The sequence below is a fragment of the Pocillopora damicornis genome, chromosome 4, assembly GCF_964200805.1.
Source record: "Pocillopora damicornis chromosome 4, jaPocDami1.2, whole genome shotgun sequence".
Lineage (NCBI taxonomy): Eukaryota > Metazoa > Cnidaria > Anthozoa > Scleractinia > Pocilloporidae > Pocillopora > Pocillopora damicornis.
Window position 1 is genome coordinate 29,706,613 of NC_142673.1, and position 20,338 is coordinate 29,726,950.

The 20,338-nt window shown below is 37.4% G+C and overlaps 1 protein-coding gene across 6 annotated transcripts; it reads right to left on the reverse strand.

Moving 5' to 3' along the window:
* Positions 1-584: 584 nt before the first annotated feature.
* On the reverse strand, positions 585-19,973 carry LOC113683843 (LIM homeobox transcription factor 1-beta). 6 transcript variants are annotated; one of them, XM_089204020.1, is made up of 8 exons: positions 19,613-19,973; positions 13,121-13,331; positions 5,440-5,678; positions 4,936-5,138; positions 4,394-4,471; positions 3,556-3,658; positions 2,738-3,061; positions 585-1,516 (listed from the first exon to the last, which is right to left on the reverse strand). In XM_089204020.1, exons 1-8 carry the CDS (start codon positions 19,635-19,637, stop codon positions 1,473-1,475), a joined length of 1,227 nt encoding a protein of 408 aa, XP_089060146.1. In that variant the 5' UTR covers positions 19,638-19,973; the 3' UTR covers positions 585-1,472. The 6 variants fall into 6 exon arrangements, with proteins under 6 accessions (XP_089060146.1, XP_089060143.1, XP_089060144.1 ...); XM_089204017.1 differs by adding an exon at positions 13,414-15,790 and having other exon boundaries at positions 585-3,061; positions 19,613-19,704; XM_089204018.1 differs by lacking the exon at positions 19,613-19,973 and adding an exon at positions 13,414-16,048.
* Positions 19,974-20,338: the final 365 nt, after the last annotated feature.

The following is a 20,338-nucleotide window of genomic DNA, read 5'->3' on the forward strand; positions in this document are numbered from 1 at the left end:
ACAGGGAACCCAAACAATTAGGGACTTCGAGAGGGTAAACAAGAGCGTGGCAAAACCGAAGGTTTAAATACGAAAACAATAACACTGCACTTGCGTTTAAAACTTTGTGCAGTTCTTAGCCGTCCTGTGTAGAACAGTGACCATGGAAAGCACAAGATTTCGTGTGCTCTAGGAATGACAACATCGACGGCTACTCAGGGGTCTCTTTTCTACTTTGGAATTAACTCTTCATGTTATTAGTAAAGGCGAGATCTTGTACCATCAGAAACGATTGATATACATAGACCAACTAGCGAAAGTTTAAGAAAAACGAAAGGTCATTTTTAGGTGGCCCTCCAAATCTTATACTCTCTAATGACTTCCAATCAGAGAGTGCATCTTGGCTTATGTAGAAAACTGTTACCTTTTCAGAGCGACTTCTGTAACTGCAGTAAAGTGCTCAAATCAACTTTGGAGGATGACTTTTTCCTCCCATTAGATGCAAGATTTGAAAACTGACGAATATCTCGAATGTAATATTCAACAATTATTCCTTGAGCGCGCATTGGATATGAGATGGCAAATAGCAAACGAGGAAAACCTTCTTTAGATCTGTTTTATTTTCTTCATCTTAATGTTCTGTACACGTTACTGAGCACAAGAAATTAAGGCTCACTTTTTGCCTTTTTGGATATTATTTACATCATACTATATCTCTTTATCATACAACAACAAGTCAATACTGTTTAAATTATGAGAATGAAAGACATCCTGAATACAACACCAACTCTCTTTAATTTAACACAAACTCGCGTCTCGCATAAGACTTGGGATATCCTTCCCTTTCCCCTCCTCGCCACACCACCCCGCTCCTAGTAATAGGAAGCCTTTGAGGAAGTGATGTTAATAAATAAGCCGATTAATACTTTAGTGATTCTAGGCTTCCTATGATAAACCTTTAACTCCCAAGATTGATAAAGAATCGAATCCTCCTCATTATTATAGAGCAGTGTTTACCATACAAGTGAGGAGAAATGTCATACTAATAAGCCTGGAGGTAATTCCATGGCAGGAACTTAAAATCTAAGGTATTTCTAAGGTAATGTACTACAGATTTAAGTCGAAATTCATTTTCAATCTTGAGAGCTAAGTTTTTATATGCTTGACTATTGCACTCTTAGTAACCTTTCTTAGATAAAGACAAAAGATTTCCTAACTACTCTTAATACCACTTTACTACTCGTGAAAAACTAATCAGCGCTTTCACCCTTTTATTCTCAAAAGAGAGCAAAACCAGACTCTTCTTTATAAATTTTATACTTTGTCAAAAAGTAAGAAGACCAGTAAGTAGAAACCACCAATATTTATCCGGTTAATTATTTAAATCTCAACTGCTTTTTCAGGAAATACATGGCATTATCTAACTGAGAATTGGCGAGTTTAAGGATGGAAGATTTAAGTATTATTCAAACTGACGCAAAAGTCTGCAACTGCTATAAATATGCGTTGAACCAATGTGAAGCAGCATCGTCTGAATCTGTAACAAAACAATTTCGGATATTAGGCTAGTGTTCTTGAGCAGACCTCTGTTTCATATGGGCAAAGAAAATGAGAAATTTTGAATCAGTAGAGCGCAAACGAGGCTAATTCTGAAAGGATATTTAGACTATGTGGAAAAAAAGCTACATCAGAGTATGAATAATTTTAATCTTTCTTAAATAATAGTTATGATCCCGTAACATGTCTCAACGCAATTTGTTATTTTTCAGAAAGGATTGTGAGACTGTCTCAGTAAGAAAAGAAACAGTAGTTTTCATCTTGACAATATTAATGCAACGTGCAAGACCTGAAGTTCAGTAATCCTAGTCAAGTTTCTTCTTCTGTCAGTTACTCGGCCAAACATTAGCGATGAACAGTATGTTTGTTTGCAAATAAGTTATCAAAAAGGTTTCAGTATTTTGTAAAACAAAAAGGCTTTCAAACACAATTACATTTAATAGGCAAATATTTTATATTTTTTAATTTTCCTCAAGTATAACGCGACATCTGCACGTAAAAGGTGATTTTTGCGGGTAGGAAAGTGTTAGCAGTCTCCACAAATCACAAGCAAAGAACTGTTCATACTTAGGCCATGATTTTCGGTTAAAAAAAGATTTACGACTTGTTCGTTTAATATTTCATTGGTACGGAAAGTATTCAGAAGTAATTATAATACTATGACTTACTCCTTTGAATTTTTTTTTAAAAGAGACCTATTTAATTCTTCAGATAAGCAAGAGGTTGCAAGAGAGTGAGTGGTAACCAGCGATATAAGGTGTGACGACTTTTAAGCCTACAGCTTATGTTTTTATCTTACTGAAAAATAACTCGTGAACTTTCCTTAAATTTTTTTGCAAAATAGAAATAACTATTTTATCGTTTTCTTGATCATGACTCGACATGTACAATTACGGGTGTGAAATGAACATTTTTCAGTGGAAAAAAGTTAAGAAAAAATGTAATTTTTTTCAGAAAAGCAAACCTATTTGTTCGAAATTGTTTTCAAGAAGTGTCACGATATTTAGCAACGACGATAAATAAATACAAATAAACCTCAGCCCTAACGAATAGTACATTCTAAACTACCAGCAATATTGAAAGTGTTCTATGTAGTTACTAACCAGGATGCATTGCCAATAATGCGATACAATATGCTTCAAAATTGTGATAAATTAGAATGAATTAATCATGTCATGCATAAGTTCTAAGTGATTCTGACCATTGTGATTTGTAGTGGTGGGATATCCACCCATATCCCCGGGGTTAAACTGTTGCGGCCGCATCATACATTCATCGATAGCTTGCATTCCATGATCCATAGGAATCTCCCCGGAGTCCATATGGTTAAGTGGTCCTTGGTAAGGAGGTTGGAACTGCGGTGGTGCCATCATTGGTCCCATATGATTTTGCAAATGTTGATATTGAGGCGGAAGCATTCCATAGGGAGGGGGTTGAGATCCCTGGAGTTGTGGGGGAGGGGATAGTGATGGAGGAAGATCTAAACTGTCTCTATCGGCTCGCCTTTTATCTCTTGGACTTGACGCTAAACAACAGACAAGGGAACATTGAGTTAGTAGGTGCCAAATCTTTTGGGAGCCTTCCAAGAGTGGAGCCTGAAAATCTTCAATAGTAAGTCAATGGCAGATGTGAAATACTTAAATGACTATGTTGATCTCTAACACAGTTTTTGTAAGATTAGAGCAGCTGTAGGTTAACCTCATGTTGGGGAAGGTATGGTATTTTGAGACGTCGAGGTCAAATTGTATTACAAGTTGAAAGCTGTTTTCAGTTTTGAGTAAACCAATAGTTTATAAACAGTTTATAATCTTTTGAGAAACTCAATGGCACCAATGAAACTCTTTAAATAACAGGAACAGTTTCCAAGTGGGGAGAAAGGGAAAAAAAGAACTTTCAAAATATCCTGAAATTCCTTTCAAACACAGATCAAAATCAATTTATTTTGATTATCTTCATTTGAAAGAGATCTAATAAACATTTATCAGTTTGAATTTTGATCGTGGGTCTGAAGACACTTACATTTCCCGTCTTTACTTTTTTTAAGACTCCTTTGTCTATTACTGACTCTACAACTTGCTGCGCCATCAGACTCCGGATTGTTCCTTCTCGCAAGTTTCTTAATCTGTTTGTAAGAAAAAGAAATAATAAATCCCTCTTCCCAGGATATGGTGACGAAACAAATTACCTATAGGAGAATTTTGAGAAACGAACACAGATCTAAAGAAATTGTTATCATCTGGATAGGAAATAAACGCTTCTGTCACCCGCCAAATAACTAACTGACAAGTTGATACACAGAAAGAGTGGATGCTAAGGACACTAGACCCTCGTTTCATATTTTCCAGCTGACAAACATACAGAGCTATTTAGTTTTTTCTACTGCCCTCGGACGTTTGTTTCATATCGCAAAGGGTATCGAGAGAAGAAGGCTTTCCTGAGAGAGTGTCATAAATCGCCTCAGCCTCAGGGAGCTGTGGAAGATATATCTTTGTATAATTTCAATATGGATGGGTAACTGATGAATGGTCAAACGTGGAGAAACGAGGATAGGAGAGCACGAAGGTCCCGAACTATGGAAAAAATCACTTGCCGAGCTTAGCCAAATGGTTTTCGAAAATTCCTTTATGCAACTCGCTCCAGACTTCTTACGCCGAACGGTTTCAAGATGGCCGACAGAGGAAACAAGGGATGGAAAGCGCATGGTTAGTTAATCACCGTGTTCCTAAACCATATTCTAATTCCATAGATGGGATGTGAGGTTTCCCAGTATTCAGCTAGGCAGTAATAAAGTTCAGGATAGAACAACTTCAGACCGAAAAAAAGCACAAAACATTATTCTTGTTACATGTACAGTTACCTTGGCTCTCTGATTTTGAAACCAGACTTGCACAACACGAACGCTGAGCCCTGTTTCTCTTGAAAGCTCTTCTCTGACCTTTTTGACGGAAGACAAACAAAAAAAAATTGGTGCCTGCAATGACAATGTCTGAGAGGAAAAGGAAGGGACATAAACTAGATCATTCTAATCCGTAAGTCCGATTTCCCCCGCTCCTTTTGTAGGACGGTCAAAAGCTGAAATTTGAAGTCATGCTGTGGAACGCTATCATCCGAACCTGGTCATTGTTTATCGCCTGGAGGGTGGGATGGGGCGGTCTGGAGGATTTTGGTTTAATCACAATAACTTTACCTGTCCAACGATTCCCCCCCTTACTAGCAGTCAACTATTCTTAGTCCGGCCTTTATAATTTGTGAGTGACGGCTGCTACTCCCTCCGTCCCCCCTGAAAACCATTTGACCCGCCAAAATAAATTCTCCAAACCCCCCCCCCCCCTCCTTAGGCAATAAATTATGACTGGTTCCTAACTTCGTAAATGAGCTTTATAGTGTTAGGCTTCCTACCTTTCTACAAGGTTTGGAGCTAATTTCAAAGGCGGATTTGAATATTTTTCTTTGTTGACTTGTGAGTATTGTTCGTGGTCTCTTTGGTCCTTTTTTATCGTCATTTTCATCATCACCAATTACTGATGAATCGTCAGAGTCTGAATTGTCCGCTTTCTCCAATTTTGTCTCTTTATCATTCTTGAAATTGTTATTAATTACATCTGCGGAGCAGATAGACAGACAAATTATGGGTTAGTATTGGGTGCACATGCTTATGTTCATCTTGATAAGATGCAGTTGAGATGGGTTGCAAATAAATGAATCGCAATCGAGAACAGCCAAGAGTGTCACAGCCATCTACATTCGTAAGGTACTCAGTAAGGTACTCAGTAAGGTACTCAGTAAGGTACTCAGTAAGGTACTCAGTAAGTTACTCAGTAAGGTACTCAGTAAGTTACTAAGCAACATCAAAACTTAAGGATTTAAATAAACAAAAGTGGAATAAACATCCAGTTTACTTACTCTCTTGTTGAGGCTTATGTGGCGGACTATTTGATGACCCTTTTGTTGGAAGTTTTCCATAGTCATCCTTGCAGTATAATTTGTTATCTTTTAACGCAAATTCCTGCCCTTTTTCAAGACGATGACCACACATGGTGCACATAAAACATTGTATGTGATACACATTTCCTAATGCTCGCATCACAAACTCGTTTGCTGGGATGGTCGTCTTGCAGCCACTACATTTTGTACCGTACATCCTGGAGAAGAAATTGAGAAAATTATGACAAGTTGGTCTCCAATTGAGAAGGGAGTCGATTTTCCTTAGTTTTACTTGTAATTTACCAATTTACTGTTATACAACCATCACTTCATATCCGTTTTCTCTTAACACCACTTTTCAAACGGCTTTCAATCGTAAATTGTCAGTCATGTATCCAACAGTCTGCACAGTTCAACATATGGTGGACATGCTTTGCCATTTTGCGTTATAACACTTTGAAAATCTCTATTAACAGAAGTAAGCAATCTAAAAAATTAATCATATTTTAAAAATGTTTTCAGTGAGAAATTCGCTCTTGAAAAAAGTTTTTTTTTCTCGTCTCTTTAGAAATCTAATACGAAGCACAAGCTAAATCGCTAAAAGGCTCAAAACTTTATATTTCTAACAATACACCAACATATGGTCCAAAATTTGATTGTTTTCTTACAAAAAAACTGTCATCTCGCCTTCATAAATTCTCGAATGGTCTTCTTTTTTTTCTCGTTTTGATGAAATACTGCAAGACATCAAACTTTCCTTTGGTTTCTTTCGACAGTTCAAGAAACCTTAAGGTTTTATCATTATCATTATTATTGCTTTTTGATCGTCTGCTGTTATCTAGGGTGTTTGAATTTACTTGTAAAACTGTAACACAAAAATGGACGTTGGGAAATGGGGTCGATGGAATTTGGCTGTCAAATAGCACAAAGAGTGCAAGCGCAGTCAACGTCTTAAACAAAACACACCCATGTCAAAAGTTACCATGTTTCCTATTCTATTTACAAAACACACCCTGTTTCAAAGAGCCAATGAGGTAACGAAATCCTATAATTGGCTGGTCTTGTAATTAGTTATAACAGTGAGGTGATAACAACTAGAAAATTTGGAATAATAACAATTATTTACAACCTTGTTGTCAGTTTTCGCCCAACACTTGGAGTCTGACGTTAGAGCTCATCTCCATGGAGTAGTGAATTATCTACAATAATTTTTGTTACGATTTTACTTAATTTATAGCAAGATTCCCACGTAAAATAATTATACCAAGTTTTTTCTTGTTTTGTTTGTAACAGTATTGTTCAGTTCAAGCTTTACTATTTCATTCATTTAAAAATATAGCGCAACGTTTGAAAAGAAATTTTCAAATAAGATCTTGAGCAGGCACTCTTCCTGAGAGGATTTTCAAAAATTTCTAGGGAGATAAAATGTCTCATTCACTATAACGTTCTTAAGTTTTCATAAGAAGATGCCCTGGAGATTTTGTTGAATTAGCGATCCGTTGAGTGCAAACAGAACGGCTCCACTGAACATTTCAGTTACGCGAAGAAACAAAAAAACTGTTAAAAGCCACGTTTTGCTGAACTTGTATAATGAGCAATATTTATGCGACTTTCAGCTGGTTAAACAAGCTCTTAAGCTATCATATCGGGTACCATCTTCTCCTATTTGCGTTTGAATATCTCATTTCCCTTCTGTTTACCAACCTGCTGTTTATAACAAACAAGAGGTGTTATTCGAGAGAGAGAATTCACAATGCTAACTTAGTTGTGTTAGTTATGAGTTTATCTGCGAATCTAACGCTCTTATGGTATTTGCTTACTGCGTCCAAAACAAACATTTTTTAGTTTTATTCCACTGTCTTAACACGCAACCGCATGGAAAATAGCAAGTACCAAATACTTTAGTAAACATGAAACGCATATCACTTTTCCGGCCTTTTGTTTTAAGTCAACGTATTGACTTGTGAATAAACCTTTATAAATTAATGTTTTTCCACCGTCAGTTTATCGATGCTGATATTATCATATGAACCTTGTTTCCTGTTAAATATGCTCGCCAAACCTCCAAAGGTAAATTTGAAAAAGCCTTCTGAGCAAACCAATAAAAATTTGTTAAAAGATAAAAATTAAAACTTTGCTAACTAAATTAATTGCAAGTGTTCGATTTCAAAATTAAACGTTGTGTTTTGGTTCATGAATAAAAACAAAAGAACTTTCTTTAAGAAAAAAATCAGCCTGTTTCTCTTCTTTTAATTCAATACAAAAATACAGCACTCCAGATAAATTTGAGAAAATTATGTTAGAGACCCATTGTCATGTTAAGTTAGACCGCATTTAATTACTCGGTTCAATGAGGTGTTGCTAAATGGCCAATTTTGGAAGGGTAAGAACGCAAAAAAGACCTGGAAAATGGAAAAAAAAAACAATCTTGAAGCGTGTTAAGTCCTTAATTTAATAACATCGCAAGTTGTTTATGACCATTGTAGATGAACGCTCGCTTTTCTTAAAAAAGTGCTTGCTCAAAAAACGATTTGGATCCCTCGTTCGTATAAGACCAATTCAGTAAAAGCATGTAGTACATACAACGTCAGTTTAACCCGAAAGCTTGTTGGAAGATAAATTGGTTAAGATGGAATTCAGTGCAAAGTTAACAAGACAGTTTTTGTTGTTGTGCAGTCAAAACTCATAACGCTTTTGAAAGGTATATTGCATAGTCTTCGTCAAAATAAGCGACAGGTCAACTGCACAATCCAGCGCTCAAGTCGGCGGCATAGAAAGTAATCATATCTACTTATTCTCAGTAAGCAATAGGCAACCTGAGGGGTTTATGTTATGCAATTTAGGTAGCCTTGCACTGTTGAAATGTCTGACATTGACTGTAACAGGTTGTGCAATTATTCGCGGAAAGATACCACCTCCAAACTAATTAAAAAACCTTATGCTGGTAAAATATACAAGCTCGTGATACGTATCCATTGAAAGACATCACTGTGCTTTAGAAAGTGAGAGCTGGTGCATTTTAGGAGCTAGAGTTGAAACTGGATATTGAATTTTTCAGGCTTATTAAATCTTCTTGTCAGACATTGTTCTAACTGAGCAGGACTCTCTTTTCTATTCATAAACTAAACACATGAAAGCTGTTGATAAAGATAACTCACTTAAATGTGCAAGGATACCTCGATGCTTGAAACACACATCGGAGCTGTTATTGGTGGAATACCGAATTAGCAATATAACAACTGTAAAAACACACAACACCGCAACATTTTCAAAGTGAAAACAGGCTTTGAAAAGACGGACTGAAAAGCAGAGACTCGCATTAAAGGTTGCTATCAGAGCAATAATACACAAGGTCAAATTCTTGTTTTTGTCGTGGCAGTTATTGTTCCCATATGTTGATATCTAAGCTGTTTTTGTAGAGGCAACCTTGGTGGTGAAAATCACTCTCATTTAACCCCCATACAATTTCGTAGATAAGGATTGTTTTCAGAACAAGCTATTCAAGGACTTTCAGATGTTTACACTAAGGAAAGATTCAATTTCAAAAACATAGAAATATTTTGGCGGGTTGTCGATGTACTCTAACATGTTATCAATCCTCTATACATTCCAATTAAAATCGTATCAGCGTTTAAGACAAAACACCCCGTTCAAGACAAAACAAACCCAGCTCCAATTTCGTTGGATATCAAACGAGTCTGAGAGGGCCAAGTGCGTTTAACTTCGACTTTCTGGTTACAGGGCAAGGTGTGTTTTATCTCCAGATCCGAACATTTAAACATAAGCATCCTAGCGCCTCAGTTGTCCTTTAAGGACAACTCCAACTGCAGTTTTACAAAAACTTCATAGAATTTCATCCAAATCGCTCTGAGATTGCAGGTTCTCGAAGATCAAATCCTGCCTCCTCAAAGTGCAATCTTGCACAAAGCAACCCGAAAACGTTCCGCTTCTCACACTGAATGAATTCCACAACTACTTAATCTTCGTTAAGTCTTCATCTGAACGCTATCTTTAGTGTATTCTTACTTGTATTACAAAACTAAGACCTATCTTTAGCGAAACTATATCAAGAGATAACCTTCTCCTATCACAAGGTCGTTGCGCCTGAAAGCCGCCAAATCAGGGAATTTAGACTTGCATCTCTTTGCGATAACCTGCAAAAGTCTTCTAGTCTTAAATTTCCTTGTCACTTCATGTTCGTAGCTCTGTATCTGTAGCCGGATGTTCTTTTAAAGATAAACTTCTAAGAAGAATGAAATGTTTCAAAGATATCTTGCTTTAAAGATACAGTTTAGGCGCATTTCATAAAAACAAGTTGGTCTTCAGTCGTAAAACATATGTACAAGAAAACTCAGCTAACAGTTTAATAGGAAGATTAGTCTAGTGGATTTAAACAGAAAATATTAAAACCTTACTCGACATGAATTTGTTGTGTTTGTTAGGCATCGATGCATTTACCCGCTGAGAAACGATTATCTCCGAATGATGTTTCAGACCAACAATCTCTTTGTCTGCTAAAAGTTTCCTCTTGAAATCTAGTTGACTGAACAGATGGATTATTCTCGTTGTATTTTTGAACTACGAAAGAAACATGTTCAGTCATCCAATTTGGATCGAGTTTATGGCAGCTACACGATCAGGAGTGTGTTACAACAATTAAAAATAAAGTGTTCTTGTCTTATTGTTGACCGAACTTAGAATACTATTTCTCTTTCTCTAACCTACCAAGAAACCGAAACACGAAACCGTGAAGTGATTCACGGGCTATTAATAGTGCTACTCGAGTAACAGAAAAAATTTGTCGTTATTTGACATAAGAAAGAAGAGGCGACGACTGCTTTTGTAAGCTATATATTATAAAGCATGGTCGAAACTTCTCTTTTGAAGATCAAACAACATACACCGTATTTATAGAAATAAAAACTTGTGACAAAGAGATGCGTCAACGACCGACAACTGTCAAATTCAAGCACTTTAAGCTGACTAAATCGAACAGATTTCTCGCTTAAGTCGATTAGCGGTTTGTTTTTTACAGAGAACTTTTAAGCTTGGCTCAAAATAACCTGAAGTTGTTTTTATTGATTCTAAAACTGAACAAATTTTTCTTGAGTGGCAGTTTCGAATGGTTCTTTGATGCTTGCACAAACCTTAGTACAAAATCAGACAGAGGAAAGAAAATACTTTTTTTTGTTATGTACTTGCTCGAGGCGAAACATTTACAGTAAATAGAATAAAGAAATTCATTTAATTTCAGATAAAAATGACAAAAGAATCCCATTTATAAGCTAGTGGGTGTATTTGCAAAGGCTGTGCGGGGCCTAATGAATAATTCAAGTTTCCTTTGATCAGATTTTTGTTGTGTCCGTAAAGCTGAATTTCAAGCTCTTTTCGACCAGTTTAAAAGGAGGGTAAAATACAGGCTGTTTCATTCGTAAGTGTAATCTTGTTGAGTCGATTGAGCCTTACAAACAGCAGAACTTTTATAGACAATTTTGAAAACCGTATCATTAAGATTTTCAACTGCGCTTCAAAGGAATCGCCGACCTTTATTTCATGATACTTCTCAAACCCGTCCTGCTTTACGATCAAGCAAGTGAACACATGCGCTCATGTTTACGCTAGCTTGTTGCCTTTAATTACACTGTTGTTTTTTCGCTTCCATATTTCCGGAAGGTTCATCACCTACTTCAACGACAAAAAGTGAAGAAAGGTTGGCAAGGCATGATAACTTCAATACAACCGGTTATGTTTTCGTTTGCTCATAATTTATGACCGCTTTTGATGTTGAATACTCCCAAGTCAAACGAGACAAGTGCTTGATAACCAGTTGGATTTATGTTCCACACGCGGAAATTCATATGTAGGTTAATCAAATCTTCCAAGTTGAAAATAGAATGCATGGCTGTGTTCAAATAAAATTAAAAATCAAACGCTTTTAGTTTTTGGCGTAGGTAAATCAGTGGACAAGCCAGCACATTCTAAACAAATATTCCATGAGTCGGCTCCGTTTTAACTTTAATATAACCACGGCAACAGGAGTTAATTTTGAAACACGCATTCGAAGAAAAAAAAGGTCTTTTGGGCCGGTAAGGAGGCGAAAATAGCCTTCAGTAGATAGATGAGAAAACGAACAACAGCCTGGATCGAAAACCTTCGAGCCGCACACTTAATGGTGTGTGTGATTGACAATGGTAATAGATCCGTTCTTGGGCAAACATTCAATTATAAAAATAAAAACTTTGCTGCTAACTGATTCTTGGAACAAGTTTTACGATCAAGTGGACGAAAAACCTTTCACTCAGCGAAAAACTGTCTTTATGCAGATAAGGCATGCGTAGTCTTTTCAAATGAAAATAACAATAATGAAAACAAGTAATCATTTTCCAGGCTTTTGCTATTATTAGCAAAGTAATATATTGTGAGAGATAATTTAAATGTTGCATTCAGATCTCGTTCTAAGTGACTAAACGCGGCCCAATTTGAAAGGCGTCCTTGCAATTTGACTTATCTTTACTATCTTATAAAATGAGCCTTAATTGAGCACTTAACTGCGAAACATTTTGGCTAGGCAATTTTTTGGTAAAATTATTTCCACATTTTCTTACCGGAACTAACTAGGTACCGGTAACATAAAAATTCTCAGTAAAACTTAGCGCTAAGTGATACATAGATTTTTTTCCTATTTTAGGTGCCCTTCTTCACTTGTTTTGTTGACGTTTAAAGCTCCCACATCCGTTCACATGTAACTTTGATAATTACGTGGATTGTAAAAAAAAAGCCATGAAAGGATATGTTGTTCAAAATTGGAATACAAACTAGCCTGCGCAGGAAACAAGACCAAAAAATTCATCCACAGAAAACCATTACGATTTTGCACAATTCGCGATAAAGAGGAAGGAACAATTAGTCGAATGCGTATCAGAAGAATAACGGAAAAAATCTATCAAGTCGAGATGCAAGTTTGATTAACACATTCAAAGAGCTTCCTGAACGTTGAACATCGGTTGTAGTGAGTTCGTTCAGTTATATAAGAGCGCGTAAATTAGGACCTAAGTACACCCAACTAGATTTCTGTGCTTTTCAACACGTTAATTATATTAAAAGGTGAAATAAGTCAGAAAAACGCAATAATTATTCATATTTTCTAAAATCGGCAGGCGGCCTTGCGCTTTGGATGTTCAAAGGATACCGAATGTATCCTCATGCATAGCTAACATGTATATGTTTAGATCCATGATGTAAATATAATTTCGGGATGATCGTCGTTCATACTGGTAAAATTGCGAGCGCAACAGCTTATTGTGAACATTTTGACTCATTTGATACCCAGCTGAATTAAATTGGGACGTTTAGAAAAAAAAATACTGAGAAAGCAATCTGTTACCGTATATCACAGTACCGGACATGAGACCCTCAGAGCGCTCGATCGTGACCAAAGAGTTTGGGTCGAAGACAGACGATGAAAACCTTGTTGATTTCAAAAATTAAAAGCACCCTGGAATCGACAACAGATCTTGTGCATCGTGTTGTAGACGATACTTAGAGAAAAACTATTAATTACAAAATATTTAATGAGAACGGGGAGATGAAAATGTCTTCAAGTAACGCATTAGTTTATCAACGTTTTACTAAGCTAGCGGCGGACATCACAGTGACTTACTTTTCATAGTCTGTCCGACAGTACAGTTTCCTGTCTTTACTGAAGCATGACCGTGATAGAGTATTCCTACATATACAGCATTGTAAACAGCTTTCATGCCATGGTTCGTCCATCACTTTCATCACAAATCGGTCTTCGATCGGTTCCTGGCAGCCTGTACACACACTCATTCTCCTATTTTGACTTCCATTTTGCCCGCAGCTTGCCTTCCCTGCAAACAGATCACAAACAAACGTTGTCAAATTGAATTCATACTATCACTAAGTCCTTCGTTGCGGATATGAGGAACTAACCAATTATTTTTGGGGGCTTCCGGCAATAACTATCCTCCATAGTCATTGGACTACGCGCGGTGACACTCGTCCACGAGTGTAATACACAAAGATGTGACTCGTCCGAGTCTTTGCTGAGGCCTGTGTCAAACGTATTCGAGATATTTAATCTCCCACGCGCTTGTAGCCTGGCAAGGCTGGGTCAGTAGACTACAGTTGCAAACTGGTCACAATATTTCTGTTTGTGTGATTGTTTCTGTGATACGATTGACTGGTAACCGATTGACTTCTGCTTTTGTAGTTTGCTATCTACGATGGTTAACAGGGGTTCCCTTCATTCCACCTGTTTGACCAGTTGGAACACGGGCATAATTTTCCCCCGACAAGCGACGTTCTTTCTCATCAAGCGCGACGTATATTTCGCGCGCGAATCGGACTTCTGTGGAAAGTTTGGCCGAGATGTCTGGATAGTCGCTTCGATTCAAAGCAGGCGTTTGGTTCATCGATTTGACACCTCAACAACTAAGCTATTGGTAGAAAGGGCGGCGAGGCGCTTTTTTTTATTGTCTTTACCGTAATGACATGTGACAGCTTGATTGATCGTTATGTGACCAACCAAGTCTGAACAATCCGCAGTGTACACGTGCATAAAAAGGCAAGTGGCACTTGTACGATGAAAATTTCAAGTTGAAATCAGTGACTCAGCCCTGGTATCTTTAACAAGTTTCCTCGAGGGATGACAAGTTTCAAGTGAGAAAGTGTAGGTTCCGCTAATCGGGCTTAGAATCGAAGTAATTGGTTTACAAAGGCTTATTATAATACAACCTTCAATTGACGAATGATTGCAGTATGTTTCAGTGCCTCTCGCCTTGTTGGAAAAAAGGTGGTGTCCAATCGAAAATAGACGGGGGAGAGGGTTTTTGACAGAGCCCCTTAGCGTATACTGCACGTGCGTCAAGCGAATTACAACTAAGAACGCCACCTGCGGATATTAGCAATTGTTTCAACATGGAGAGAAAACGAAAAAAATGAAAACGCAAGGAGGACGGTACATAAAACAAGCTGATCACACGCAGAGAGTTTTTTTAGAATTTTCTTCTTTTAATAGCAAGTTCGCTGCTATATAAAGCCCTTTAAACAACAAAGGCAGGTGGAATATTATTGAAATGGCGTAGGAATTGCGTTATTTTATGTCACGGTGGCATATATTGACGGCCTGTTGACAGTTCGAGCTGTCGATCATAAGTGGTTTCGCGACATAAAGGACGCCCTTGAAATTTGATACGTCAATTGCTGCAACCTTGGCGGCTCTGAGACAATAAGAGATCTCATGGGCAATTGGGTTCGCTTTCACGCTATTCTTTCTAAAGCGCGAACAATTGAACCACACACGGTCTGGTGGAAAGCTTCCACAACTCATATGGAAGGAATGGGTGAAGCTTTAAGTTCACTTTAGGAGTCAATTTAAGAACTACCTCTCAATTGTGGATTGGCTTTTTGAAGCAGTAGCAAAAGCTTAGGATGTAGGCAAGCGCCAGCCTCTATGTAGTTTATTAGACTGCGGTATGACCCTAGAATGATCATTTAACCGTTGAAACCAAGCTTTTGTGTCTTTATGGATCAACTGCTGTCGGTGTCTTTGATTTCGGTTTGTTGTTTTTCGCGTGGCATTTTTCGGTACTTTAAGAAGGTGCTTGAAAGTGTGAAATGTTTTGTTCGTTTTCTACCTAACGAAGTCATCCTTCTTTTTCCTTGTTAACAAACTTTTTTGTTCTTAACGAATCGATTGTTTATGTGAGAATTAAACTAAAAAAATTATCTATGATTGCCAGTTTTTGTTGAGGCTTTTTTTGTTCGCTTGACACGTAAACGCTTGTAAAACTAAAATTATTTCTGTTATATCAATGTTGTTATCTTTAAACAGCAAGTACTTTGTGAATAAGGCATCGGTTTTGATGTTTTGACTCGGACTATAGCGGAAACCTCTTAGCTGAGGCACAGTGGTCAAGTGAATGGTTCATAATTAAGTAGCTTCTCGTAACATTCATCGGTGTAATAACAATCGAAGTCTAATACGGTTTAGTTGGATTGGTATTATTGTCAACAACAAGTACGATGCTAAATGTTTTGAATGCGACACCGATCCTCCGCCTCAAGCTCTGTTGCATTCCAATCATAGACGCTGTCTCACTTTGAGTCTTGGACTGAAGAGGTTTGTTGTTAATCAGTATTCACCCCGATTGTTTCCCTTCCGTCGCTGATAACAATTTTATCGACCTCAGTGTTTTGTCGGGATAATGTTGCACTTGTTCAAAGTTTCCGTGATTTTTCCAAAACTAATCATTCCCTCAAGTTGAAGTTCTTTGATGTTAAACGGTGTTGTATACATGTATAGGTCCTTGAGAGAACAAATTATTGCGGTTAAATACACACACTTATACACTCACGCCTTTACTAAAACAACAAGAGGTGTGATACAGGCGGCAAATCTTTCATCTTTGTTTTTTTGAATTGGCTCTCAAGTGATGTGGGTTGTTCGGGGGGTTCTGCTTCTGTTTAATTACATGTTACTTACCACTCTGAATCCACGAATCAACCTTTTCTTTCTAGGCAAAAATACGCCTTCTTTTGAAGCAGTAATATTTCTTGAATAAATAAAATAGCTATTAACCTATTCTAATCGCATTTGTTTGCTCACCGCTTCAGGCGAAATGTGTAAGTGATACCTATGAGCTCTGTCGCGAATATTCGCTTCTCGTGACTTTTCTATATTTTACCTTGTATTGCTGAAAATCGGTTTTTGTGTTGGAGTCAAAAGCCCGTCAGAAAGGCATGAAAGACCAGTAGAGACATAATTAGCAACGTGGAAGGATGTACGGCATTGAACGAGTTTTTATTCAAGAAATGAATTGTGTGCCTTTAGGAGATTAACTCCCGCTTGGTGCAAAAAACTGGATCTCTAAAAGAGCACGCCGCTGGCTCCAGTTATAACTACGTTTACAGACGATTTTGGAAAATTAAACGTCTTGCCATGGAAAAAAAAAGTACAGAAGTCTTTCGACCTTAATAACCCGCCGTCCTTAAAGGAACTAATGTGTTGAAGGCTGTTTTCTACGATGTCGGAAGTTTTCCCCGCTCAAAGGGTAATGTTATGCTAAAATCTTTCAAAAGGCTCCTTGCAACTGCAGCTGCCTTCACTAAGGGTGGAAAGTCCGTGACTTTCAAATACAGTAAACACTTGCTCAGTTTTTTTTTCTTTTTTCAACAAAATTCTACGTACTAGATTAAAACTGTCTCTTTTCGCTCTTTGAGGCGGTTTTACTAGAGTAAGTCGGTTAAAAAAATGGCTCTGTGTTGTCTCTACAAATATCAACCCTGCGCATAAACCTATTTAAAACAACTCCTGAAACTTAGTTTCTTTACAATGGTGTACAGTTTGTTCTTAGGAAAATAGAAGTTCTAACGAGATTGTAACCGAAGCGTGTAGTCTCCGCTAATTAAGAGACTTTTTGCGGGAGCATTCTGAATGATACTGAATTTCGAAGTTTCTTCTGGTCTATACAGTTTTGTTGACATTTCATATATTAGGCGTCCTTATCGAAGCAAGATTCTTTTTCAACCTTTTTCAGTCATGCCAAATTTAAAAATATTTCTTAACCAACCTTGCCGTGAATTGTAACCCCACAAGATTCAAAGACTAACGATACAGTTCCATTCTGTAGAGAAGAATCCACCTAAGATTTTATATTGACCAAATGCTTGAACCTTAAACTTTTCCGCTGAATGAGGTGAGTAAACACACAGAGAGCAATCCGTTTAGTTTTCTCTGAGACTTGTAACATCTGGTTCTTCTTAGGCTCGTGTTTCATATTTAATTCCGTTCTTGTTTCCTCAATAAGCTCGGGAAAATTCGTCTTGTTTCCCTGTGCTGACAGCAGTTTTCATCATAGTTCTGTCCGCAATTTTCAGTGCGATGTGGTTTAGTATATTTGCAAAATTCGCTCGTAAAAGTTTAAATCATATAAAATTTTATTCTTCGCGAAGGAGGCAGAATTCAACGAGCGTTCAAATTTAATGATTTTCGTTTAAGCAGTAAAGTCATTTTGGTAGCTTATATAGAAAAGCATGCGGTCAATGTATTTTGACTTTGTCCGAAACGAAACATATGTGTCCAAAATATAAATTCCATCTGCTTCAAAGATCCAATTCGAGCTTTTCTACCCGGTATTGTAGGAACAAATTCAGATATTTTCAAAGATGGCAAAATTCTTGAAACCTTAAACTTAAAGTGAGCCTAAATGCACAGTTAGTCCACATCACAGGTGTTCTAAGGTCAAGTAAAACTAATCTGAGGTTGTGTTCTAATAAAACCCATATGTAGGTATTTTGGTTGCACAATGATTCTGTATACTATTTTTTGATTCATATAAGCTCCAAAGCCTTTAAATAAATCTGCTTTGGATTTTCTTTCGTATTTCCTCACAAAACTCGAGTTTGAAATGACTCTTACCATGCGCTAAAGTCTTGTGCATGCCTCAAGGCTTGTATTGGTAATATAGGGCTTCTTCCCTTCCTTTCAACACAGTGTATTCTTCGTTACCACAAATATGTCGCTTTGAAAGCCAGCTTTCTTTCAAAATCAAAGGAATCAATTCGCACAATTTCACGTTTCTGTGGGTTCTTTCAACAGCAGCCACAAAGCTAGACGAAAATTTAATAAGTGCTCACCTGAATTCATTTTTCAAATGAATCTGTAGTTATTTGTGGTGTACTTGTACTCATCCATTTATTTACGGATATTGAATGCCGTGAAGACTGAGAAAGCTGGAAAAAGTCCCTTAATACTCTAGAGGATCATATGTTGGCGTAAAAAATAAAGAACCTTTTTTCCTTTGTTTAAATTGAAATTCACTTTTCTCATATCAGTGATATATTTTAATCTAAGCCCCTCGCAGCGTTACTTAGCCCGGCTGTGTCAAAGATAAAAAGTTAAGAATTTCAACGGTTCTTTCGCTCCATCTCACGTCCAATTTTCTTCCTTACAAAACATAGAAAACGGTAAAAAAATATTACCAGGTGTATACCTAAAAAACTCCTCAAACTTAAGCCATCTTCTCAAACAGATTTCGCCACAGTTATAAATTGTTTACTTTTTAGTTGCAATCTGCTCGATTGACTCCTCAGAACGGATAACTTTCCTTAAGGATCTCAGATCCTCTGAGAAGCTGCGAGAAAAGTTGTTTAGTGCATTGTATCGATAAAGTTTTTTTATTAAGACAAAGCGAAATTTTTTTGCGAGTTGACAGCTTCGCTCGACGAGTTGTAAATGAATGTAAGCAGGGGGACATCTGCAGATTGCTTCGCAGATTGAAACAAAAAAAAAAATGGATCGTTCTCTGCGAGGAAATTGTATGTCGGTGTTCCATATTTCAGTATCTCCTTGATTAAACGTCCTTGGAACAGAGGGTTTCATTTCTGATATTTTTCGGTTTTTATCGTAGATAGGACCGAAGTTGGTGAAGGTTTCTGGCGAACACTAAATAGCCCGGCGAAAGTGGCACAGCAGTTTAGCATTTGTTTTCGGTTTAACGACATAAACTAATTACTTTCTTGTTATGAGGACGTAAGGGGAATAAAGGTTAGGTCGAGCTCTTTATAAATGCACCGGTCTTGGTACAGTTGTGTTGAAGGTGGCAAAACGAACTGATCAACAATGCAAAAAGTGCCTTGAAATCATACTGACAAATTGGACTCATTAAGTTGGCGTGTGATGCCAACTAGGTGACTTTCTCTGTCATATTCAATGGTAAATTTGTCTGCCTCCCAATAGTTGTCATGAGCAATTGTAACAAGAAATATTTTCCTTTTACAACGCAAGTTTACACTTGGTAAAGGAAAACCTCCTAACGCCTTCAATTTAGGCATCAGAAAGCAGTTCTGGTCGAATTAAAACGATCTCACACCGATGGGAAACCGGGTGCACCTCGAAGGTTACAGCATCAACAAAACCTCTTAATTCACAAATTATTTAAATGATGATCTTGGTCGCGGTATTCCTTTCGCCGGAATATCGCTGATTTGAGTTGCTCTTGTCACGTAAACTACGAATGGATAATTCTATCCCAAACTCATCTTGGTGCTAAATCATAAACAGCGTAAACACAGAATGAATAACCTCAGTATTACGTTTACAAATGACAACAAGCAGATCAAACCGTACCTAGTACTGGGGAACCCGCATTCATGTTTCGCGCTCGAGGCAGATTTTCCGGAGTGCTAAAAGATTTGTGTACTGAACACAGTTTCTAGTTTTGAGCGTATTGAGTCAATAGACTCACCGGATCTTAGCTTCCAGTTCCCCAAAGCTCAGCCATTCATATCCTTATTATGAGGCGGGCCCAAGATCTGCCAACATCCACAATTGTATTGCTTGAATATTCATCACCTCAATTTGCTTTAGTCTTTGTCGCGTCTCGACACATCGCTATATGTTCCTTGTTGCATGTCTACCTTGACTTATTAAATGCCACTGAGTTATTCAAAATGTAGTACCAAGCACGGCAAGCAGGTCTCGTATCTTGCCCAACTAGTAAATAATTCACAGCAAGCAGTAAATTCGAACATTGCAGGAGCATGCATAACGGTCGCATGTTAATAGATCGTACGGGTGGGTATATTTGAGGAGCTATATGGTGCCGGAGCTAGAGCCAGTGGGAGTAAAAAAAATCGACTGTGGATTTGTTGAAACTCGGTATTTTAAACCTGAACCAAGGATAACTCCTGAGATTTTACCAAGCTCTTACTATATTTCATTTTCAGTTCTATCGTTCAGTCGTGTCTCCATGATGCAAGTTTGATACAAGATGCCCGATTTGTGCGTGTTTTTTTTCTTAAATCTTTATGCATAAGTTTTATCGCTTTGTGTGTGTTGTAGAGTCAAATTTGA

Bases quoted from the DNA above. Each gene is read 5' to 3' on its own strand.
- LOC113683843 (XM_089204017.1), bottom strand. From the start codon at position 13,459: ATGACTATGGAGGATAGTTATTGCCGGAAGCCCCCAAAAATAATTG. The intron at 5,679-13,120 runs GTAAGTCACTGT...TTTCTTCTCCAG, and splicing joins TGTCGGACAGACTATGAAAA to GATGTACGGTACAAAATGTA. The intron at 4,472-4,935 runs GTAGGAAGCCTA...TCCGTCAAAAAG, and splicing joins GCTCCAAACCTTGTAGAAAG to GTCAGAGAAGAGCTTTCAAG.